The sequence below is a fragment of the Onychostruthus taczanowskii genome, unplaced genomic scaffold (genome assembly GCF_017590055.1).
Source record: "Onychostruthus taczanowskii isolate IOZ18803 unplaced genomic scaffold, ASM1759005v1 scaffold188, whole genome shotgun sequence".
In the NCBI taxonomy this organism is placed as follows: domain Eukaryota; kingdom Metazoa; phylum Chordata; class Aves; order Passeriformes; family Passeridae; genus Onychostruthus; species Onychostruthus taczanowskii.
The window spans coordinates 129,353-153,200 of NW_024499106.1; the positions used below are offsets into that span (position 1 = coordinate 129,353).

Here is a 23,848-nt window from a genome sequence, read left to right on the forward strand (position 1 = left end):
TCCCAAATTCACCGGGGGTCCCACACCTCCCCGATGGTCCCAAATTCACCGGGGGTCCCACACCACCCCGGGGATCCCAAATTCTCTGGGGGTCCCACATCTCTCCGGGGGTCCCAAATTCACTGGGGGTCCCACATCTCTCCGGAGGTCTCACATCACCAGGGATCCCAAATTCCCCAGGAGTCCCACATCTCTCGGGGTCCTACATCACCAGGGATTCCACAGCCCCCAGAATCCTCCATCCCCCGGGATCCCAAATTCCCCAGGGGTCCCACATTTCCCCGGGGGTCTCACATCACCAGGGACCCCAAATTCCGCAGGGGTCCCACAGGCCCCAGAATCCTCCATCCCCCGGGATCCCAAATTCCCCAGGGGTCCCACATTTCCCCGGGGGTCTCACATCACCAGAGATCCCACAGCCCCCAGGAGCCTTCAACCCGGGGATCCCAAATTCACCGGGGGTCCCACACCTCCCCGGGGGTCCCAAATTCACCGGGGGTCACACATGTCTCCGGGGGTCTCACATCACCAGGGACCCCAAATTCCGCAGGGGTCCCACATCTCCCCGATGATCCCAAATTCCGCAGGGGTCCCACATCTCCCCAATGATCCCAAATTCTGCAGGGGTCCCACATCTCCCCGATGATCCCAAATTCCCCAGAGATTCTCCATCCCCGAGAATCCCACCTCTCTGGAGACCCCTCATTCCCTGGGATCTCTCATCCCCCCCCATGGATCCCCAATCCCCGATGATCCCTCATCCCCCAGGGACCCCCCCACCCGCCCGGGATTCCCTTTCTCTGAGTATCCCCCCTTTTCCCCAGAGATTCTCCATCCCCGAGAATCCCACCTCTCTGGAGACCCCTCATTCCCTGGGATCTCTCACCCCCCCCCATGGATCCCCAATCCCCGATGATCCCTCATCCCCCAGGGACCCCCCACCCGCCTGGGATTCCCTTTCTCTGAGTATCCCCCATTCCCCGGGATCTCCCATCTCCCCATATCTCCATCTCCAACAACCCCTCGACCCCCCAAAATCCCCCTTCTCAGAGCTCCAGAGATCCCCCCACCCCCGGGGATCCCCCCCTCCGCGGTCCCCCGCGTGTCCCCGGGAGTCCCCACCACATCCCTGCCCGTGCACCGCCGGGATGGCACCGAGGTGACACCGGGGTGACACCGGGGTGCCCTCGATGTCTCCGCGCCCCCCGAGCAGCGGCACCACCGGCCCGGCTCCACCTTAACCGGAGCGTCCGCGCCGCTCTGCCCGCTGCCGGGCGGCTCCGGGGCGTTTATCTCGCCCGGGATCAGCCAATATTTGTGGCCACGTCAGGAGAACGAGCCCATCCTCGCCCCGTGCTCCCTCTCAGTCCAGCTCCGCCATCCCTCTCCGCTCCCCGGCGCTGCCGCTGCCTCTCCGGTTCTGCTCCTCGGACGCTGTCGCCACCGGAGATGTCGGTCACCGTGGCTCTCCTTCTCCTGAGCCTCCTACGGATGGCTGCCGCCGAGGGCGAGCGCTGCCCGGCCTGCGGGGTGGCCGCGCTGGCCCCCGGGGCTCAGCGGGACGCGCTCCTGGCTCTGGCCAAGCAGAGCATCCTGGCCAAGCTCCGGTTACCGGGCAGGCCCGGCGTGCCGCAGCCGCCGTCCCGGGGCTCCCTGCTGACGGCGCTCCGCAGGATGCGGGCACAGCGCTCGGACGGGGCCGCCACCCCCGGGATGCTCCGGGACGCCTCCGCCACCCCCGGGATGCTCCGGGACGCCTCCGCCACCCCCGGGATGCTCCGGGACGGCCGCGGGACGGGGCTGCAGGAATACGAGCTGCTGAGTTTCGCTGAGCCAGGTGAGCGCGGGTCCGCGTCCTGCGGGATGGAAAGGAAAGGAAAGGAAAGGAAAGGAAAGGAAAGGAAAGGAAAGGAAAAAGGAAAGGAAGGAGGGAAGGGAGGTGGGGGAACGGTGCTGCTGGAAGGTGGGACAGCTCCCGGACCTGCCAGGGTGGGAGGGTGGCAGATGTGCTGCTCTGGGGTGTCACCTGTTGCCCATTTCGGCTGAGCCCTCCCCCTTGTGCTGGAGGTGAAGGGGTCACATGGCCACGTTTTTCAAAATGGGATTTTTTTAGCATTTTTAGCCTCGATTTTCTGTCAGCCCATAGTGTGTGGAGGGAGATCCGCAGCTCACTGTGCCTCCACATCCCACCCAAAGCAGTGGGTGCCTCATTTCACCCCGGAATCTGCTGCTTCTGGGAGGAGAGAACTCCCCAAAACACACTCAGGGCTCCTGGGGAAAAAAAAAAAATCACCACTGGAAAAAAATTATCCGACTCCTCACAGACAGCTTTCCTTGGAGAGATCAGACTCAGCACCCCATCCCACAGAGCATCCTGCACCCCCACCTTCCCAGCCCAAATTCCTGGTGGTGATTTGTGGGAGGGGGCGGCTCCTCCCCCCTCGTGTCCTCAAAGCCCTCCGGGAACAATCCTGCTCCTCGGCTCGTTGTGTTCCCTCGCTCCGGGACAATGGGGAGCTGTCTCCTGGCTGGAATGGAGCCAGGGGGTGAACCCAGGCTTGGAGCACGGGCAGGGGGTTGTGTCCTCATGGGCAGAGCTGTGCCAGGAGCCCCGAGTGCTCCCGTGGCCCCGTCAGCCCTTTCCCAGGCAGGAGGAGCAGCAGCTCTGCAGCCGAGGAAGAAGGGAATGCTCTGGGGAGACCTCAGAGCCCCCTCCAGTACCTACATGGGCTCCAGGAGAGCTTTGAACACAGGTCTGGACTGCCAGGACAAGGGGGATGGCTTCACATGGAAAAGAGGGGATTTAGATGGGATTTTGGGGAAAAACTCCTCCCTTCCAGTACCTACATGGGCTCCAGGAGAGCTTTGGACAAAGGTCTGGACTGCCAGGACAAGGGGGGATGGCTTCACATTGGAAAAGAGGAGATTTAGATGGGATTTTGGGGAAAAACTCCTCCCTTCCAGTACCTACATGGGCTCCAGGAGAGCTTTGGACAAGAGCTTTGGACAAGAGCTTGGACTGCCAGGACAAGGGGGATGTCTTCACATTGGAAAAGTGGAGATTTAGATGGGATTTTGGGAAAAAACTTCTCCCTGCAAGGGTTGCCCAGAGAAGTTGTCCCGTCCCTGGAGGTGTCCAAGGCCAGGCTGGATGTGGCTTGGTGTCACAAACATGTTTTATGAAAAATCCTTTTGTCAGGATCTTTTCTCCTGAGAAGCTGGGAAGCTTCAGCTTCTCCATCTTTTGCTGCTTTGGAATTTGAGAATTTGATTTGGAGAATTATTTACCCAGCATGTAAAGTTGTTTTTAATTGATAATCAATGACAACCACCAGTGTTGAAGCTGTGAGCAGTCACAAGATTTTATTATCACTCCGTTCCTTTCCCTTCCAACCTTCTGATGGATCCTTTCTCTCTATTCTTTTTAGTATAATTTTAGTATAACATTTTAATATAATATAATATCATAATATAATAAATCAGCCTTCTGAAACATGGAGTCAAAATTTTCATCTCTTCCCTCATCCTGGGACCCTCGAACACATCCTGCAGTAGTGGAAGGTGTCCCTAGGAAGGGGTGGGACAGGATCACTCCCTTTTTCACTTCACTCCTGACTCTGCTCTTGCTTCTGCACGCAGGACCCTCCACTTCCCGCAGCGCCCACCTGCATTTCCGCTTCTCCCAGGAGGTGGCTGGCAGCACTGAGATCCAGCAGGCCACTCTGTACCTGTTCTGGCCATCCCCTGGGCACGGGGCACAGCCTGTCACCATCAGGCTCCTGCAGCCAGACCCGGCAGGGCCAAACCTGACGGCGACCAGCGAGACACGGCTGGAGGTGCAGAAACCCGGCTGGACCACGCTGGACGTCGGAGCAGCGGTCCAGAACCTCTTCAGACAGGACGCCCCACGGCTCACGGTGGAACTGGAGGTGCCAGAGGACTGGGGGTCCCCTCTGCCATCCCACCACGGCGATTCCCACTGGCCGTTTGTGGTGGTCCAAGCCCAGGCCAGGACACCCCACCGCGTCCGCCGGCGCGGCGTCGATTGCGGCGCGGACTCGCGGATGTGCTGCCGCCAGGAATTCTTTGTGGACTTCAAGGAGATCGGTTGGGAGGATTGGATCATCCAGCCCGAGGGCTACCACATGAATTACTGCTCGGGGCTGTGCCCGCTGCACATGGCCGGCATCCCCGGCCTCGCCGCCTCCTTCCACACCGCCGTCCTCAACCGCATCAAGGCGGCGAGCGCGGCGGCGGCCGTGGATTCCTGCTGCGTTCCCACCCAGCGCCGGCCCCTCTCCCTGCTCTACTACGATCGCGACAGCAACATCGTCAAGACCGACATCCCCGACATGATCGTGGACTCCTGCGGCTGTACCTGAGCGCTGCCGGAGCGGGTGGGAGGGCAGGACGCGGCGGGACGGGGCTCCCTCTTCCCGGCTCCCGGCTGGGAGGGAGGAGCTCTGCCGAGGGGGTTTCTCCTCCCGCGGGTGAAGAAGCGTCAAGGGAGATGCTGAATGTGCAAATCCCCTCCTCTTCCACCTCCCACGCTGATGTGGGTTCCTCTCACAGCCCCTCAGACCGGCTCTTGATGCAGTCCTGATGGACTGATGGACGGATGGATGCTGCAGAGCCCACATCAGGACAGTCCCTCTGCCACCCCAGCCCAAGTTCCTGGTGTCCCCTGGGTGCTGCTACATCAGCCCAGGACCCACCAGTGGCCACCCTGGGCTGCTGGGGCTGGTGAGGACAGAGGGCAGGGGTCACCCCCATGGCCCCAGCCGGGTGGACACGTGGCTGAGGAGGGAGAGGAGAGGGAAATCAACCCCAGTGAGAGGAACGTGTCTCCCTCTCCAAGCTTGGTGGTCAATAAAGGCTCCCAGTGGTGTGTGCACGTGTGTGCCCTGTCATTCACTGCCACATCTTCCAGTGCCCCTGGGATGGCACGGGACAGACCCAGTTTGTCATTGCAAACCCAGGCAGTGGGACTGAGCCTCTCCACGCTGCCCCCAAAGACCTCCCATGCCCTCTGCCCCTCTGCTGCTTTCCCGGGGGGTGCAGAACCCCAAATTCATCCCAGCCAGATCCAGGGCATAGCACGGGACACCCCTGGACACAGGTGGTCTGTAATTCCCACCAGGAAAGGCGCCACTCCTTGCTTGGGCCAAATCCCCCAAAATTCCACCAAAACCACCTGGTTTTGGCCATCCCTGTCCCAAATCAGGACAGAACGGAGAAATTCTTCAGCCTTTTGAAGCGAACAGACTTTGGGGCAGCCTCAGCACCCAGGACCACTCTCAGTCCCCCTCGCCCCCAGTTCCCCCACTGCAGAGCATCCCCTGGGCTCATCCCTGGCCCTCTGTCCCTCGCCAGCGTGGTGACAGCGAAGTGGGACACGTCAGGGCCGTGAGAGCGGGGGACAAAGGGCGGCTCCGACACTTCTGCCCCGTTACGTAACCGCGGGTTCGGGTTTCTCCACCCCTCCCCACGTGTCCCCCATGTGCGAGGACTGGAAAAGAGGGGAGAAGGTGCTGGGGTGGGACATTTGGGGAGGGGGGGGTAGGTCCTGGGGTGATGCCTGAGGGGTGACTTCAGCTTTAGGGTCCACCCTGCATGTGGTGACAACCACAGGGCTGATGCAGGTGGGGAGAGGGTCGGCAGAGGGAGGAGATGGTGTCAGACCCTCTCCCCACGCAGCTTTGCATCCACTGCCCACTCCAGGGGGATGAGCCGTGAGCAGCTCTGCTGGAGCCAGGGCAGGATGCAGATTGTCCCCCGTTAATACACGGATCACTGCTCTATTTGTCCTCACTTTTCTACTTTTTAAGTAATTTTCCTACTGACTTATTTTGTGGCTACTGCTTAGCTCTGATCACAGTTCTGCTGTCTCTGAAGCCTGCCTTTTGCAGTTTTCCCTCTGATTTTATAGATTCCCACACTTGGCCACATGCACAAACCCTGTAGCAGGTGCTCCCATGAAGCCCCAACTGGGACCCCCATGTCCCCAGCCAGGTGACCTCAGTCTTGAGATCCACCAGCAAGGGTTGACAACCAACCCTAGAGGTGGGGACAGAACTGATCCAGGTGGGGAAAGGCTCAGAAGAGTGAGGAGGTGCTCTCAAACCTTCTCCCCATCCAGCCTCAGGTCCTGTCCCCACTCCAGGAGCAGCGAGCCACAAGCTGGAGCAGGGATGGGCTGTCCTGGAGGACTGGTGACACTGGAGAAGGGATGGAAGGGCCACAAGCGTGTGGCAGTTTGTCACACATCCTCCCACCAGGCCTGCTGGAGCAGGGACCCCCATCTCCCCAGATCCAGGTGGCCAGAGGGGAAGGGAGGAAGGCTCGGGGATCGATCCCGTCTGGGATCCAAGGCCGCTTGCGCAAACCCAAAGAGGGTTTGGTGTTTGTTTTATCCCTTCTTTTTCCAACTCCTCATTTCACTGTCTATATTTATTGAACAAACAACTTCCCTGGAGCCGGTGCCAAGCTTCCTGGGATGCAGCTGTGGCACGCAAGGACCAGGGAAGGGACAGGAGAGCCCTTGGAGCTGGTCCTGTGGTCCTACAGACCCCTCAGCTCAAGCAGCACAACCCTGAGATGCTGAGCTTTGTCCCACTCCCACAGGAAAGGGACACCCTGACCCTTCCTCACCCCAGCACGGGCTGGCCAAGGCTCAGGAATTCCAGAGGGGCACTTCCCATGCAGGGTGAGGAGGGTGCAGCCAGGGAAGAGTGACCCTTCCTCCCTGCCGTGACTCCGTGCTCTGCTAGTGTCCCCTGATGTCCCAGGAGGTTTTGGAAGGGGTGGATCAGGCCCAGTGCTGGGAGATTGTCCTGTTGGGACCAGTAAGGCCAGTGGGGAGCCCACCCTGCAGCCCCCAGCAGAGCAATGCCATGGGGACAGGGAATCGATCCGGATGCAGATGTGACACAGATGGGGACAGACATGATGTCCCCTCGATCTCCACTCCAGGATGGGGACAGATGTGCTGGAAGGAGCCTTTGCCAGAATCAACAGCCCCTGAAGCAAAGGTCCAAGCACACTGTGCCAAGTGCCCCTTGGGCAGGTCCAGCTCCCAGGAGGGGTGGGAATTTCTAACAGTCCCTTCCCTTGCCTTGAGAAGAGTTAATGTTTAATTCCCAGTCCCATGGCCCATTCCCAGCCAGTGCCACCACTGTGGGGACTGGTGCCCAAGGAACGAGCAACAGGGCAAGAGGAAACGGCCCCAAGCTGTGTCAGGAGAGGTTTAGATTGGAGATTAAGGAAAATCTCATCATGGAAAGGGCGGCCAAGCCTGGAATGGGTTGCCCAGGCCAGTGGTGGAGTGGGCAATCCACCATTTTTAAACTTCCACCATCCCTGGAAGTTTTAAAATATCTGGATGTGGCAGCTGGGGACATGATTTTGTGGTGGCCTTGGCTGTGCTGGCTTAATGGTTTGTCTCAATGACCCAGGCTTTTCCAACTTTAATGATTCCATGGCTCCATGAGCCATGCTCAGGTGCTGCTGCACAAACTCTTGGGGGGTCCTGGCTTAGCCCGGCCGCTGTCACCTCCAGGTCAGGTCACCAGGTGCCACGTTCGCCCCAACGGCCATGGGGTCAGAGGCCCTGGAGCCATGTGTGCACCTGGTGCTGGGCCCAGGGGGACCTTGGGGGGTATTTTGGTCAGGTCAGTGCCTGGGCTTTGCTTTCTGGGAACCGCTTAATCAACAACACAATTATGCAATGGGTGCAAGAGCCGCCGCGGCTCCGCGCTGACCCCTGCCCCAGATCCGGGGGCCGGAGTGTGCCGGGGGGCACGCGCTGCGAGGGGCTGGGGATGGGATGCTCTTGCTGAGCTGGAGGTGCTGTGGGGGTTCATGGGTGCTGCCCCATGCAGAGGGATCCAAGCAGGTTCAACAGGGTTAATCCCTTTGCGCAGACCCAGCTCGCAGCCTGGAATGGCGGGGGGGGGTTCTGGACAGTGCCTCATCCTCTCCCCACACTTTGTCTCCTGTTTCCTCTGTGCCACAGCCCCTGGCTCTGGGAGCTGGCAGGGATGGGGGAATACAACACAGCTGGGGATGGGATGCTCTTACCAAGCTGGTGGTGCTGTGGGGGTTCATGGGGTGCTGCCCCATGCAGAGGGATCCAAGCAGGTTCAACAGGGTTAATCCCTTTGTGCAGACCCAGCTCGCAGCCTGGGATGGAGGGTGGGTGTTCTGCAGAGTGCCTCATCCTCTTCCCACACTTTGTCTCCTGTTTCCTCTGTGCCACAGCCCCTGGCTCTGGGAGCTGCCAGGGATGGGGGAATACAGCACAGCTGGGGATGGGATGCTCTTGCTGAGCTGGAGGTGCTGTGGGGGTTCATGGGGTGCTGCCCCATGCAGAGGGATCCAGGCAGGCTCAACAGGGTTAATGCCTTTGGGGAGACCCAGCTCGCAGCCTGGGGAGTGTTGTGGAGAGTGCCTCATCTGTTTTCCCACATTTTGTCTCCTGTTTCCTCTGTGCCACAGCCCTAGCCCTGGCTCTGGGAGCTGCCAGGGATGGGGGAACACAGCGCAGCAGGGAATGGGTGTGTGGGGCACAAGGAGCCTGTCCAACATGGAGCAGGTATCCAGATATTTGAGAGGGGGTTTGAACATGTGTGAATGTGCATCATAGAATCCAGGATGGTTTGGGTTGGAAGGGACCTTAAAGCTCATCCAGTTCCAGCCCTGCCATGGGCAAGAACCTTCCACCATCCCAGGTCCTCCAAGCCCTGTCCAACGTGGCCTTCAACACTTCTCTGAGGTTTCTCTGAGCACCCTGTGCCAGTGCCTCACCAACCTCACAGCGAGGAACTGCTTCCCCATACCCCACCTAACTCTGTCCTCTGTCAGTGGGAGTTCATCACCCCTGCTCCTGTCACTCCAGGTGCTTTAAGAAGTCTCTCTCCACGTGGGAGCATCTTTGCCCATGAGCACGTGTGCCCTGTGCCTGGCTGGCAGTGCCACCTGCTCCATCCTGCAGCCAGGGCTCCCAGCCCCGTGGGATCTGTGCTCCCAGGCCGGCCTGTGCCCACTGGCTCCTCTCTGTTGACATTCCTGGGCTATTCTGGGAGCTGCCAGCCAGCTGAGCCCTTTGCCCCTTGCTCTGAGGTTGCATCACCTCCGGTGGGTGCTTTTTCCCAGACTCTGTTTACATGGCACCTCTGGCTTGGCCAGGGCCAGGGGCTCCGTGTGGTCAAGACCTTGGAGTCGGTGCACGGCGCAGTGGGCACAGGACATGCCGGAGCACCGGCCTGGCAGGGCTTCAAGTTCTCCTTGCTGCCAATCTCCCAACACCGTGGCATCTTGCATCATTTTCATGATGTTTCTGCCACCCCCTGCCCTGCCTCAGCCTGCACATCCCGCTCCAAAGAGTCCCAGAAACATCTTCAGCTCGAAGTGATGCTGGCTGTCACCTCCTGAGTCCTCAGGACACGCAAATCCTCTTTTTGTTTTGTGAGGAGGAGGGAACACAGTGCACACATTCACTGGCCCTTCCCAGCTCTGCCCCGGGCTGAGGATGGACCAGGTGGTCCAAGGGGTGGGCTCAGACCCCCAAAACCTGCTGGGAGTGACAAAAGCCCAGAGATGTGACAGTCCCCAGGAGCTGCGGGTCCCCTGATCCCTGCTGGGTCCTCTGCCAGCCCCAAACGGGGCTGTCACTGCCAGGATGGCTCGAGGGTGCCCGGGGGGCAGTGCCAGGGCTGGGGGCAGGTCTGTGGCACCCATGGATGGGCAGCTGAGCTGGGATCCCTGCTCCAGTGCTGAGCCTCCCCCGCTGGCCAGGATTTGTCCCAACCCTCACTCCCTGAAGATTTTGGAGGATCCCGCTGCCCTTTGCGGGGCTGGCAGGGGTTTCTCCTCCCCGTGGGCAGATGCCAGGGTGCCCCAGGCAGAGCCCCTCGCCCACAGCTCTGCACATTCCGCTGCGTGCACACACCCGTGTGAACTTCCCCCTGTACGACCCCCACCCCTCACTCGCGTTCAACCCACGCGGGCACGGCGGGGGCCGCTGCTCCGTTCCCCGCGGGACCCCTCCCGCAGCGCCCCGACGGTCGGCGAGGACCGGCAACGGCGGAGGATGGGGGGCTGCTCACCGACCCCCCCGCGGGGAGGCGGGGGTGGGGTGCTAATCCCGGTAATCCCCGACGGGACGGGACGTGCCAGGCAGGTGCGGCGGCCAATGGCGGGGGGCGGGGGGGCGGCGGGACCGCCCCCGGCCGCAGGTGCCCAAAGCAGGCCGCGCCGCACCGCTCCCGGTGCCGCTCCCGGTGCCGCTCCCGTCCCGTGGGCGCTGCTCCCGGTGCCCCTCCCGTCCCGCTCCCGTGCGCTCCGTGCTGGTCCCTCGCTGCCGGTGCCGCTCCCTCCCCATCAGTGCCGCTGCCGGTGCTCATCCCGTCCCGTCCGGTGGGCGCGGATGGCGGCGCGTGGCTCGGGCCCGTGGCTGCTGCTGGCCGCGGTTCTGTGCGCGGCGGCAGAGCCGCGCTGCCCGTCGTGCCCGGCGGGCGCCGAGCGGTGGCTGCTGGAGGAGGTGGCCAAGAAGCAGCTGCTGGAAAAGCTTCGGCTCCGCGACCGACCGCGGCTCGCCCACGCTGTGCCCCGCGCCGCCGTGACCCGCGCCCTGCGGCGGCTGCAGGCGGGAGGCGCCCGCCGGAGCCCCGGTGTTACCGGGGAGGAGGAGGAGGAGGAGCAGAGCTACGAGATCATCAGTTTCGCCGAGACAGGTGGGTGCGCGGTCCCCGACGGGGCGCGGGAGATCCCCGGGGTGAGGGGTCGGTGTCCTGAGCACTGGGGACCCCCAGGGACGCGCAGCCCCGGGGGTGCGGGGACGCGGAGCCCCGCGGGCTGTGCGGGACTCGGGAGTCACCGCATCAGTGACATCCCGGGAGGGGCAGGTGGTCACTCTCCTGCTCCTGCCTGTTGGGACCCGAGGGGCTGCAATGCCGGTCCCCCCAAAACATGAGGGTGCCTGGGAGTCCTGAGCAGAGTCGGGAGCTGCGGGATTATTTTGGGGGGATGGAAGCACTTTCCAGCCTCACCCCGTGAGAAGAAGCCTCAGGTGAGAGCAGCCTCCCCCTCTGCACCCCTTCTGCCCGAGGCTGGGATGCAGGGAAGGGTGGAGGACAGACAAAGCTGGAAGTCTTGACTCGCTGGATGGCCGGGGAGCATCCCTCAGCGCTCACCTCCTCATCCCTTTCTCCCCTCAGACCTCACATCTCCCTCCAGTTTGGGGCTGCAATTCCAGTTCAGCCAGGCGCAGGACCAGGACATCCGCATCCTGCAGGCTCAGCTCTGGCTCTACCTGCGAGTGCCCCGCGCCAGCCTCACCCTGAGGATCTTCCTGGCCTCTGAAGGCGGGGATGCGGCCGGGGGCAACCGCACTCTGCTGGGGGAGAGGCAGCTGAGCACGACGGGCAGCGGCTGGCGCTCCTTCCCCCTCCTGCCCGCGCTGCGGAGCTTCTTCGAGGGGCAGAGCCGGAGCCTGCGGCTGGAACTGGAGAGCCGCGGGGATGGGAGCGATGTCACGGCACAGGTCAATGCCAGCTGGTCCCACCAGCCCTTCCTAGTGGCCAAGGTGAAGGTGAGGGAGCCCGAGCACCGCGTGGCCAAGCGCAGCCTCCGCTGCAGCCAGAACTCCAACCTCTGCTGCCGCAAGGATTTCTACGTGGATTTCCGTGACATCGGCTGGAACGACTGGATCATCAAGCCCGAGGGCTACCAGATAAACTACTGCGTGGGCCAGTGCCCTCTGCACGTGGCGGGCAGCCCTGGCATGGCCTCTTCCTTCCACACAGCCGTCTTCAACCTCGTCAAAGCCAACAACGTCCAAGCCTCGGGGCATTCCTGCTGCGTGCCCACGCGGCGCCGCCCGCTCTCCGTCCTCTACTTCGATCGCAACAGCAATATTGTCAAGACTGACATTCCCGACATGATTGTTGATGCTTGTGGCTGTAGTTAGGGCTGGGGGAGCTGTGGTGGGAGCCCTCCTTCTCCAGGACTGTGCTGCTGGTGGAGGGGAGGGAGCTGGAGAGCTCCGTGAGCTGGAGTCAGCCCTCAGTGGACTCCTTTGGAGAGGTTGGGAGGGAGAGGGTCTCGTCAGGGGGAGCAGGGGGCTTTGGGGATATGTGGGACAGAGCCAAGGCCACGTTAGAGTCCCCAAGCCTGGGCTGTGGGTGTTGATGACTCTGACATCCCTGCCTGCACTGTTCCCGAGCTGATCCCACATTCCTGGTGCTCGAATTCCCCTCTGGCGTGGGGACCCCACTTGGTTCATGTTCAGTGTCCCATGAGGGGCTGGGACGAGGCTTCCTTGGGGGCAGAGTGAGATGCAGAAACAGAACTGCTTCCTCCACGTGGGAGTCTGCAGGACAGGGCAGTCCTGCTTGTTTCCCTTCTGGAGCAAACCTTCCTGCATCAAATTCAGGCCTGGTTTTGGGGACACACAGAATGGGGCACAAATAACAGGCCTGGGAGAGGAAGATGAAGGGTACAACTTCATCAAGAACCCCAAAACAGCAGCGACAGGACAAAGTTCTCTGGTCCCTGGAGGGCACGGAGGTGTGAGGACCAAGCTTCCAGGTCCTGTGTGCCTCCCCTTTCCCTGGGTTTGTGCTTTCCTGCCCTGCTCCCACCCCCAGCAGGGTCTCCTCCAGCCTGGTGCCTCCACAAAGGGAGGTGTGGCTCAAACTTTACCTTCAAGACCAACACTCAAGGTACAGATTTGGTTTGTGCCACTGGTTTTGCAGCTATTCCTACTTCCAGTTCCGCTGTTGGGACCCCCTGGTGCTCCATCCTCTCTACCAAAGATCCCACTCTGCCTTCCCCTTCCTCATGCACCCACACAGCCTCTGCTTTAATTTATTACACAACATTTTGGTGCAGCTTCCCAAATAAATGGGTGGAAATGCAAGATCCAGGCTCTGGCTGCTTTTTCCTGGGACCACCTGCAAGGATGGGGTGAGGGAGGGGGTCCTGCTTGGCCAGAAGGACCCAGATCCCTCAGGCATTGGGACTGGGATAGCACAGGAGCTGCACGGCACTGCCACCCTGGAGCTGTGGGGTTTGAGGGGCTCCTGGTGTGCTCACGAGGTCCTGCCTGCAATCAGGAATCCAACAGGGGCTGGAAATCAGCTACAACCTCACTGGGGACTGGAGAGGAGTGCAGTGGGAGCATCAAAGCTGTGTCCCAGCAGGGAGATGCTGTTCTCCACCTGGAGCAATCCCCAAACGGAGTTCTGATCCCTCTGCCTCCAGGGGGGTGATTTCAAATGCCAAGCCCCAAATCCTGGGCCCCACTGCAAAGCCCCTGACCGTGTCCCCCCTCCCCAATCCCCCTCGTGTGCTCCCACCAGTGACCCCATCGCAGGCAGAAGCTCTGGTGGGTGATGGGGACTCTCCTGCAGGATTTGGGGTGGGATGCTCCTGGAGCAGGAGGCAATGCCCCCTTCTCACCCCGCTGAGATCCCACACGCTGACCCAGGTCCCTGTTGTGCAAGCACCCGCTCAAAGCTCACTTTGGGGCTGTTTTATCTGGGGACAAACCTCCTTGATTTCCCAGCTCGGCCCTGCCAGCGACCAAAGGGCAGCTTTCATCAGCCAGTGCAGCGGGCATCCCCCCGACGGCCGGGGCACCGCGGCCGTGCTCCCAAAATATCCCTGCCGTGGGTAAAAGCCACAGCACGACGCCTCGGCCTCCTGGCCGTGTCCTGGGGGCACGTGCTGCCCTGCCCACCTGGGAGCTGAACCTCCAGGGATGCGTGTGGTGTGTGCAGAGCAGCCCTGCTGCCCTCCCAAACTCAGAATGCAGCAGCCATGTGCAGCACCCCACCGAGGCAGCACAAATGTGGGTTTTGTCACCAGCAAAGGAAGTTTTGCTTTGTTTTCCCCCTGGTAGGGTGGGTGTTGATGTGTGGGTGTCCCCTGGGATGCTGTTGGGGACATCCCACAGGTGCCAGCCCATCATCCAGGGGCAGCACTGCTCTTCCCACCCTTCCAACCTGCTGCTCACATCCTCACACCTCCTGTACCTGTTCCTCCTGCACACTTCAGGGAGTGTTTGGATGCCACTCCCAGGCAGGATTTTTTTGGATTTTGTGGGATCCCAACAAAATCCAGGTGGGATTTTTGTTCAGGGGTTGGATGGCCTGGTCCATCGTGAGGCTGAGGGTTCCCACAGGAGCACAGTGAGCTCACCCCAATCCTTATGGCACATCCAAACCCTTGGGAAGCTGCAGGACAGCAAGGTGAGCAGCTGATAAAATAAAATGAAATGAAAGAGCTGCCTCAGAGTGGGAACAAGTCCCAAAACAGAGTCGGGTTTCAGCTCTGCTGCATCCAGGGTGAGGCTGGGGGGATATTTCCAGCTGTTAGAAGCCCACTGACCAACTGCTGGCCAGGATTTCTGGAAGCAGAGCTCTGGCTGGTGGCCCTGGGGTGGCAGAGGACATCCTAGAAGGGATGGAGCTGCTGTGTGGGGACAGAACAAGTCTCCAGCCATGTCTCCACGAGCATGGAGGTGCTGACTCACTGACACAGTGACACGCTGCCCCCACACCGAGGTGCTGAGCTGGCCGTGATGGCAAATCCCTCACCTGGGGGATCATCTGTGCCCGCTCTGAGCTGCTTGGACTTTCCCAAAGAGGAGAGCAGGATTATTCCTGGGGCGGGGGGGATGTGCCAGGGTCGGGGGGTGGTGGCTGGCAGCTGCTCCGAGGGGCACCCAGGGTTACACAGCTGGGAGCTGGCGGCAGAAGGGACCTGGGGCTGTCTGAACATGCAGATGGTTCCGTGAGGAGAGGGGGGAGTGGGCTCGGGGCAAGTGCCCAGACCCCAAGCAGCTTATCCAGGGTCACACTCACAGCCGGGGTAAAGCTGCTGAGCCGCTTACGGCTGTTACAAAACGGGGATGGGGGCAGTCCCTCACCTGCCCCACCCCTCACCTGCCCCACCCCTCACCTGTGCCCACCCCTCACCTGTGCCCACCCCCTCGGCTCTGCCGTGGTGGGGCAGAGTCTGGGGGCACCCCAAGACCCCGCCGGTTGTTTCTCCCTCCTGCCAGAGGAAGGGGTTGTCTCTGCAGGCGTTGTTACCTCCCCTTCGTGCTGGGGCTCCCCGGGGAGCAGAGACCCCTCCTCACGCCCACCGTGGGGAGGGGGCAGCAGGGAAGGAGCTGATCTGAGATGGGGCCAGTGGGGAGGGAAACTGAGGCAGGGGATGCATTCTGCAGGCCACGGCTGGGAGCGGAGGGCTCCTGAAATCCTCTCATTGATGTCCCCGTGCTGCTCCCCTGCCCTGGGGGTCGCGGAGCGGTGACACCGTGAAACCGGGGACACCGGGGGACACCGGGGGACAGGGGACAGGCTAATGCCGGCGACACCAGAGCTCCTGGCGGGCCAATCCCGGTAAGCAGCTCCGGGCTCGGCGGGGCGCACGGCGCGGCCCCGCCGCCCTCGGGGCTCGCCCCGGTCCCGGGCGGCACCGGCGCCACCAGGGGGCGCTGCGCTCCCGTGCCCGCCCCCCGGTCCCGACCCCGCGCGGCACCGGCCGCGACCCCCGGGCTGTGGGAGGGGTCCCACGAGCGTGCGTGGGCTGCGGGGTGTGACCCCCCCCCCGGTGCTCCCCGCGTGTGCGGAACAGAACGGGCGATGTTTATTTCATAGAAATATTTATAATTTTAGGGCCAGGGTCAGGGTTAGGAGATGGGAGGGTGGCCGCGCGTGTGCGTGGGCCGTGTCCCTCCGCGTGGGTGTGGCAGTGCCACGCGGTGCCTCTTTGCCCCTTGGGTGTGTGTGGCATCCTTGCTGTCTCCTCTGCTGTGCCTCCTGCGCGTGTCCGTGGGCTGCGGGGCGTTCTCCCCGCGCGTTCGTGGGCTCTGCCACCCGCGCGTGTTTGTGTGCGGGCCGTGTCCCCTGCTCGTGGCTGCAAACCGCCTGTGGCACCCGCGTGTGCGTGGGCTGGAGGCTGCGACCCCTCCTGCGGGTGGGCCGTGCCCCCGTGTGCGTGTGCTGGATCCCCGCGTGCCCGTGGGGTGCTGGCCGCGTCCCCCGCGTGTCCGCGTGCGTGGGCTGTGCCCACCACGTGTGCGTGCAACCATCTGTGCCCCCGGCGTGGTCGTGGGCCGGCAGCCGTGCCCCCCTGCGTGCCCGCGGGCTGCGCCCCCCGTGCGTGGGCCGGAAAGCGTCACCCCCACGAGCGCGTGGGCTGCGTGCCCCGCGTGGGTTGCGCCCACCCTTGCACAAGCGTGTGCTTCCACGCTCACGCGTGATCCCTGACGCGAGTGGGCACCGCTGTGTGCGCACACGGGGGGTCCCCCGCGCACCCTCCCGCCGCCTGAACCGCCCGTTCCACGCGTGTCCCCACCCCTGTGTGCGTGTGCCGCAACCCGCGGGGGGCCCCGCGTGTGGGACCTGCGTGGGTGAGAGCGTGCGGGACCCGCTGCGCGCCCCACGGACACGCGTGGGGTTCTGCGGGCCTCGAGCGAGCGGGACCGGTGCGCGCGGGCGCGGGGCCGTGCGTGTCCCGGATCCATCCCGGGTTTTCGGGGCCGCCGCTCCCGGCCGGGGTCTCCGTCCCGAGCGCGATCGGCGCCGCCGCCGCCGCAGTTGGCGGAGCGGGACCCGCCGGGATCCGCCGCCCCCGCGGCGCTCCGGTAACTCACTCCGGGCGCCCGGGGCGGGCCGGGGGAGTGCGGGGGGCGCCGTCCCGTCCCGTCCCGTCCCGCCCCATCCCGGCCGCCGCCGTCCCTCCTGGATGTGCCGCTTCTCTCGCAGACCGAACCGCCGCCAACGCCACCGGGGGAACGGGGCACACGGAGCCGCCGGAGCCGCGGGGCCGCTCGGAGCCCCCCCGGAGGTAGGAGCCGTCGGGCGGGTCCGGGCCGCGGGATTCTCGCTCCCGGGATGGCGCCGATCCCTCTTCGGGCCGTCCCGTGGGCTCCACGGGGGAACCGGGATTTCCACCGGGGCTCCCGGAGTGGGGGGACCGGCCACGCGGGGCGGGCGGAGGGGATCAGCCCCACGCGTGCCCCGTCACGTCCCCTCGTGCTCCCGCCCACGTCCGCACGCTCCCGCCGCGCTTGGAGCGCCCGGTGGGTGGGAGATTGGCTCGGTGTGTGGGTGGGCTGGGACGGCCGCACCGGGCCGGTGGAGCCGCTCGCAGCTCGAGGGAGGGAGAGGCTGGTTCGGAGCTGGGGGGCTCTGACTGCTGGGTGCTACTGGGTGTTACTGGGTGCTACTGGGTGCTACTGGGTGCTGCCGGCTCTGCCTGGATTGGGGATGTTGGACTGGGAGCAGCAACCAAGTGAAAGTTGCTGTCCCGGCCGCGGTGACGCAGCAGCCGCAGGATTGTCCCGGGGGGCTGTGCCAGCTGTGCCACCCACCCTGCCAGCCCCCTGGCCACCCTGAGCCTCGTGTCCCACGGCCCGCGGTGCCCACAGTGCTCCAGCAGCCGCCTCGTGGGCCTCGGAACCCCGGAGATGTGGCAGGGCACGGGGGTGGCCGCAGGGCCGGAGCGGCCGGATGGATCCCACCGGCAGCACCCGCTGTTCCCGGGGCCCTGGCGCGGCTCCGGGGGGTTGGCACGGCGATAATTGGGTGCTCCCGGCCCCCTGATGTCCTGCCAGGCCGTGTGATGGCACTCGGCGCTGCGGTGACGGCGTGGGGGCTGCGCCTCGGCGGTGGAGAGGATGGGGAGGATGGAGCTGAGCGATGCCTGTGGAATCTGGGGGGAATTTGGGAGGAATCTGGGGACACCCAGCACGGCGCTGGCAGTCCGAGGGCTGCAGCCTCTCCTGGGAGGATGGTGAGGACAGAGAGAAGGCGGCTGAGGAATGGCTGTGGCATTCCAATGCTGTGTTTGGGGACTGGGAAACTACTGGATACTCCAGCCACAGCTGGGGTCCTGCTCCCAGCCCTGGAAGAGATTTGGGGTCCTGGCGGATGTTGTTGAACACCCTGACTCCAGGAGTTTCCTCCTGCTCTTCTGCCTGTGCCAAACCTGAGCTGATGGATGCGGGTGGGCACTGAGTTTTGGGGGAAGGGAGGAGGAAGCAGCTGGATGAAGTTTCTTCGGAAATTCAGACCTAGGAAAGCTTTCCAGTTTTCCTGCTGCGTCCAGCTGAGGCAGAGGCTGCCTGTGCGCGGGACAGAGTCTGGTTGCTTAGGGGGATCCTCATCTCCCCCACACTCCGGGGTCTTTTCCATCACAAAACCAAGTGAGCCGAGCCTCTCCGGGCCCCCAGGGCCGGTGTGGTGGGAGGTGGTGGAATAAACTCCGTGCTGGAGCTGGCTGAGCTGCGAGGATCTCCCTGGAGTAGAGAAGTTTCCATCCCGGAGTGAGTCAGCACGGACACCTTGTGACGCGCCGTCCGGGCGGGACAGGCTGCGGAGAGGCGGGCGGGGAGCTCCGGCTCCGGGTGGGACCCGCTCCTCGCTGTCCAGGACCTGGGAAGCTGCAGCACGCCAGGTTTAGGTTGGATATTAAGGAAAATTCCTTCACTGGGAGGGTGACCAGGCGCTGGCACAGCTGCCCAAGGCGGTGGTGGATTGGTCATCCCTGGAATTGTTCAAAACTCATGTGGATGTGGCAGTTGGGGACGAGGGCTGGTGGTTGCCGTGTCAGTGCTGGGTTTGGGTTGGATTTGATGATCTTGGAGGGCTTTTCCAGCCTTAATGACTCCCTGGTTCCACGGGAAGATGGGTGGAAGAAATGAGGGCCCTTCACCCAGGGCACCTGGGATAATGTTGGGGACATCCTCTCTGTCACCCAGAGCGCCTGGGACACTGTTAGGGACATCCTGCCCTTCACCCAGTGATGCTGGGACACTGCTGGGGACATCCTGTCACCCAGTGCTCCTGGGACACTTGGGGACATCCTGCCCTTCACCCAGTGATGCTGGGACACTGTTGGGGACATCCTGCCCTTCACCTAGTGCACCTGGGACACTGCTGGGGACACCCTCTCCTTCAGCCAGTGATGCTGGGACACTTTTGGGGACACCCTGCCTGTCACCCAGTGCACCTGGGAGAATGTTGGGGACACCCTGCCCTTCACCTGGTGATGCTGGGACACTTGGGGACATCCTACAGGTGCCAGCCCATCATCCAGGGGCAGCACTGCTCTTCCCACCCTTCCAACCTGCTGCTCACATCCTCACACCTCCTGTACCTGTTCCTCCTGCACACTTCAGGGAGTGTTTGGATGCCACTCCCAGGCAGGATTTTTTTGGATTTTGTGGGATCCCAACAAAATCCAGGTGGGATTTTTGTTCAGGGGTTGGATGGCCTGGTCCATCGTGAGGCTGAGGGTTCCCACAGGAGCACAGTGAGCTCACCCCAATCCTTATGGCACATCCAAACCCTTGGGAAGCTGCAGGACAGCAAGGTGAACAGCTGATGAAAATGAAATGAAATGAAATGAAATGAAATGAAATGAAATGAAATGAAATGAAATGAAATGAAAGAGCTGCCTCAGAGTGGGAACAAGCCCCAAAACAGAGTCGGGTTTCAGCTCTGCTGCAACACCTGCACAGGTGCCCTCCTGCACGTGCCGTGCACACTTCAGGGAGTGTTTGGATGCCACTCCCAGGCAGGATTTTTTTTGGATTTTGTGGGATCCCAACAAAATCCAGGTGGGATTTTTGTTCAGGGGTTGGATGGCCTGGTCCATCGTGAGGCTGAGGGTTCCCACAGGAGCACAGTGAGCTCACCCCAATCCTTATGGCACATCCAAACCCTTGGGAAGCTGCAGGACAGCAAGGTGAGCAGCTGATAAAATAAAATGAAATGAAAGAGCTGCCTCAGAGTGGGAACAAGTCCCAAAACAGAGTCGGGTTTCAGCTCTGCTGCATCCAGGGTGAGGCTGGGGGGATATTTCCAGCTGTTAGAAGCCCACTGACCAACTGCTGGCCAGGATTTCTGGAAGCAGAGCTCTGGCTGGTGGCCCTGGGGTGGCAGAGGACATCCTAGAAGGGATGGAGCTGCTGTGTGGGGACAGAACAAGTCTCCAGCCAAGGAACAAGCCACCAACACCACTTGTGGCCGATATTTCAGGTGAGACAAATATATCCCAGCAGGCAAATTACAGCTGGGGATTTTGGGAACAGCCTGAGGACACTCACACCTCCTCCTCTCAGCAGGCAGAGAGGTCTCCTGCCCCAATAAATCCCTAAATCCCCAAGGTGCTCCGTGCTCAGCGTGTCAAGCCAAAGGTAATCCCACAGATTAACAGGATTCCTGTCGTGTATCCCATCCTTCAGCGGTGCCAGAGCCACTTCTGGCTCCTGCACATCCTCCTGCTCCATCCTCAGGGGAATCCTGCAGGATGGGGTAGGAACAGGCTCAGTGCGAAGCTCATCCTCATCCTCCTGCTCCCATCCTTGGCTAAATCCTGCAGGATGGGGCAGGAACAGGCTCAGTGCGAAGCTCATCCTCATCCTCCTGCTCCCATCCTTGGCTAAATCCTGCAGGATGGGGTAGGAACAGGCTCAGTTCCAAGCTCATCCTCATCCTCATCCTCATCCTCATCCTCATCCTCCTGCTCCCATTCTTGGGTAAACCCTGCAGGATGGGGCAGGAACAGGCTCAGTGTCAGGCTCATCCTCATCCTCCTGCTCCCATCCTTGGGTAAACCCTGCAGGATGGGGCAGGAACAGGCTCAGTGTCAGGCTCATCCTCATCCTCCTGCTCCCATCCTTGGGTAAATCCTGCAGGCTGGGGTTGTTGGGGTAGGAACAGGCTCAGTGTCATCCTCATCCTCATCCTCCTGCTCCCATCCTTGGAGGAATCCTGCAAGATGGGGCTGTTGAATCCTGCAGGATGGGGTTGTTGGGGTAGGAACAGGCTCAGCGTCATCCTCATCCTCCTGCTCCCCTCCTTGTGTAAACCCTTCATGATGGGGCAGGAACAGGCTCAGTGGCAGGCTCATCCTCATCCTCTTCCTCCTGCTCCCACCCTGGTGTAAACCCTTCATGATGGGGCAGGAACAGGCTCAGTGTCAGGCCCCTGACTGCGGTCAGAGGATGGATTTTGCTCCTTGTCACGTCTGACCTCCGATCCCTCGGGATGTCCAGGATGTCCCCAGCCTGCCCCGCTGGGATGGGGACCATTCCCGATGCCACAGGAGGGAGTGGTGCCTGCCAGGGGCTCCCACAGCCGTGACTCAGAGCTGGGATTTTATGGGTCCCACATGTTCCATGTTGTTGCTTCCCTCCAGCACCGGGGAGGAGGAAGAGGGAAGCATAAAAATTCCTTCCAGCAGCTGCTGCCATGTGTGTGCCCCCCTCACCTCCACCCCAAAACCTTGCCCCCACCCAGCCTCCAGCCTGGTGAAGGTGTGGGCCAGGGATGTGGCTTTGGGGGAGTGATTTTGGGGGGCAGCGTGTGCCGGGGGCCAAAGCAAACAGCGTGCACCGAGGGTCTCCTCCCTGCCTGGGGACCACCTATGGAGCTCCCCCCACCCCTGCCTGGCCTTCCACGGCTTCCTGAGCAGCCCTGCTGTGGTGGAGGGCTGGGAATCCCTTCTTTGCAGCCCCCCTTTGTGGGTTATCCCTGCCCTACACGGGGCCAGCTGCCTGCCTCTCCTCCCCCGGAGCACACGTGTGTCAGCGTGTGTTAACACGTCCAGGGACATGTCAGTGCACGGCCCTGGCTGGGGCTGGGTGCACGTGGGACACGGGGGGAGATGGTTTTGCCCCCTGAGATGTGGCACTGGGGGTGCTGGGGGACACCTGGGGGTGTGGGTGGGCTGGGGAGGGATTTCTGATCCTCCCTGCGAGCGGTGCAAAGGGCAGAGAAGAATTTTGGGATTTTTGAGTGGGGAATGAGGATGTGTGACAGGGCTGGGAGAGGGAGGATGGAGTCTGGGATGTCCCAGGTCTGTCCTGGCAGTGATGTGTCTGCTCCTTTCCCTCCACACCAGCATAAACTAAGCTGGTTCTTCCTCGCCTCAGCTTTTCCAGGCCAGGGACCACCTTGGAACGAGCTTGGCAGCCCCCACCAGCACGGGATCATGACCCTGAGTCGTCCCCTTTCAGACCCCCTGAACCTGAAGCGATGCTCTTTGTGGAGCCGCGCTCCTGGGCAGATTAGCTGCCCCATGCCGAGGGGCTGGGCTGCTCCTAAAGCCCGGCCTAAGGGGGCGGGGGGAGGTCGGGGAGGGCCGCTGGGGGGTCCCACACATCCCCTCTGCTGCAGGCAGTGCCCAGAAAGATGTGGGGTCAGGAGAAGCAGCTCCCAGCCCGGGCTGAGCTCAAAAGGTGTTTGAGATCCTCACGGGGGATCTCCAGCTCTGTGCAGCTCCAGGGAGGATGGGAGGGGCCCTGGCAGACCCCTGCCCTGGCTGGCAGCTGGGATTTGTCCCCGTGGTCCCCCGGAGTGCTGCTGGCACAAGCGAGCATCCCCTGGAAGATCCCTGCCAGCCGGGAGATTGGCAGGCCAGGTTTAGGGTCGGTGGATTTGGGGCTGTTGGGGTTCACCTACCCCAGCACAGAGCCTGGCTCTCCTGATAAAAGGGTGCCCAGGGGTCTTCTGGGGTGTGTCCCCACCATGGATGGCCCTGTCACACCGGTCTACCCTTGCCTGTCCCTGTCCCCACCTCAGCCCCCCCGGATTTTCGCACCAGCTCCCTCCCCGGGGCTGTGTCCCCCTTTTTCCCCCTCCAGCACCCCCTGTGCAGGACACCCTGCCTGTTCTCTCTGCTCCCACCTCCCCTCGATTTTGGGGTTCTCTGCTCCCATCACCCCTCAATTTTTGGGTTTTTCTGTCCCCATCAATCCTCGATTTTGGGGTGTCTCTGCTCTCACCACCCCTCGATTTTGGGGTTCTCTGCTCCCATCACCCCTCGATTTTTGGGTTTTTCTGTCCCCATCACTCCTCGATTTTGGGGTGTCTCTGCTCCCACCTCTCATCACTTTTGGGGTGTTTCTGCTCCCACCACTCCTCTATTTTGGGATGTCTCTGCTCCCACCCTCCATCAGTTTTGGGGTGTCTCTGCTTCCATCACCTCTCGATTTTGGGTTTCTCTGCTCTCACCACTCCTCGATTCTGAGGTGTCTGCTCTCACTACTCCTAAATTTTGGGGTTTCTCTGCTCCCACTACTCCTTGATTTTGGGGTTCTCTGCTCCCACCACCCCTCAGTTCTGGGGTTTCTCTGCTCCCACCACCCCTCGATTTTTGGGGTGTCTCTGCTCCCACCACTCCTAAATTTTGGGTTTCTCTGCTCCCACTACTCCTCAATTTTGGGTTTCTCTGCTCCCACCTCCCATCAATTTTGAGTTTCTCTGCTCCCACCACTCCTCGATTTTTGGTATTTTCTGTTCCCACCACCCCTCGATTTTGGGGTATCTCTGCTCCCACCTCTCATCAGTTTTGGGGTGTCTCTGCTCCCACCACCCCTCGATTTTTGGGTTTCTCTACTCCCACCCCCCACCACCATCATCCCCCACACCCCAAATCCCCCCTCACACACGCAGCCACGCAGAAAACACGTGTGTTCACCCAGGCGCTGACAGCAGCGCTGCTGCCCCACGCACGCATCCCCCCCCCCCGAGCCCCCCGAGCCCCCCCGGGCCCCCCACGCCGGGGGCTGTGCCGGCGGGTGATGGATTGTGCCACACACAGCTCGGCTGCGGCGTGGCGGGGGCTAATCCAGCCCTGACATCGCATTCCTCCACCCTGGGGCTGCGGGGCTGTTAACCCTGCCGGGGCCGGGGGGGCTCGGGGACCCCCACCCTGGGCTTGGGAGGGGTGGGAGCCGCCCTGCTGCAGCCTTTGGGGGGAGTGGGAGCGTTCACGGTGCCCGTGGGAGCAGGAGGGGGGGTCTGTCCCGTCCTGGGTGCTCGAG

General features: G+C 62.1%; 3 protein-coding genes across 3 annotated transcripts in view; all 3 read left to right on the plus strand.

Moving 5' to 3' along the window:
* The first annotated feature begins 1,015 nt into the window (after nucleotides 1–1,015).
* Nucleotides 1,016–4,894, plus strand: INHBC (inhibin subunit beta C). Its single transcript, XM_041401325.1, has 2 exons — nucleotides 1,016–1,837; nucleotides 3,640–4,894. The coding sequence occupies exons 1-2, from the start codon at nucleotides 1,450–1,452 to the stop codon at nucleotides 4,380–4,382; spliced, it is 1,131 nt and encodes a 376-aa protein (XP_041257259.1). The 5' UTR covers nucleotides 1,016–1,449; the 3' UTR covers nucleotides 4,383–4,894.
* A 5,532-nt stretch (nucleotides 4,895–10,426) lies between these two features.
* Nucleotides 10,427–11,968, plus strand: LOC121334281 (inhibin beta C chain-like). The gene is made up of 2 exons (XM_041401252.1): nucleotides 10,427–10,733; nucleotides 11,217–11,968. The coding sequence occupies exons 1-2, from the start codon at nucleotides 10,427–10,429 to the stop codon at nucleotides 11,966–11,968; spliced, it is 1,059 nt and encodes a 352-aa protein (XP_041257186.1).
* Nucleotides 11,969–16,703: 4,735 nt separating this feature from the next.
* The window catches only part of GLI1 (GLI family zinc finger 1), a 21,052-nt gene continuing 13,907 nt past the window's right edge, over nucleotides 16,704–23,848 (plus strand). Inside the window, exon 1 of the mRNA XM_041401227.1 lies at nucleotides 16,704–16,860. The gene's annotated coding sequence lies outside the window, so the exon portion shown is untranslated. The remainder of the gene's footprint in view (nucleotides 16,861–23,848) is intronic.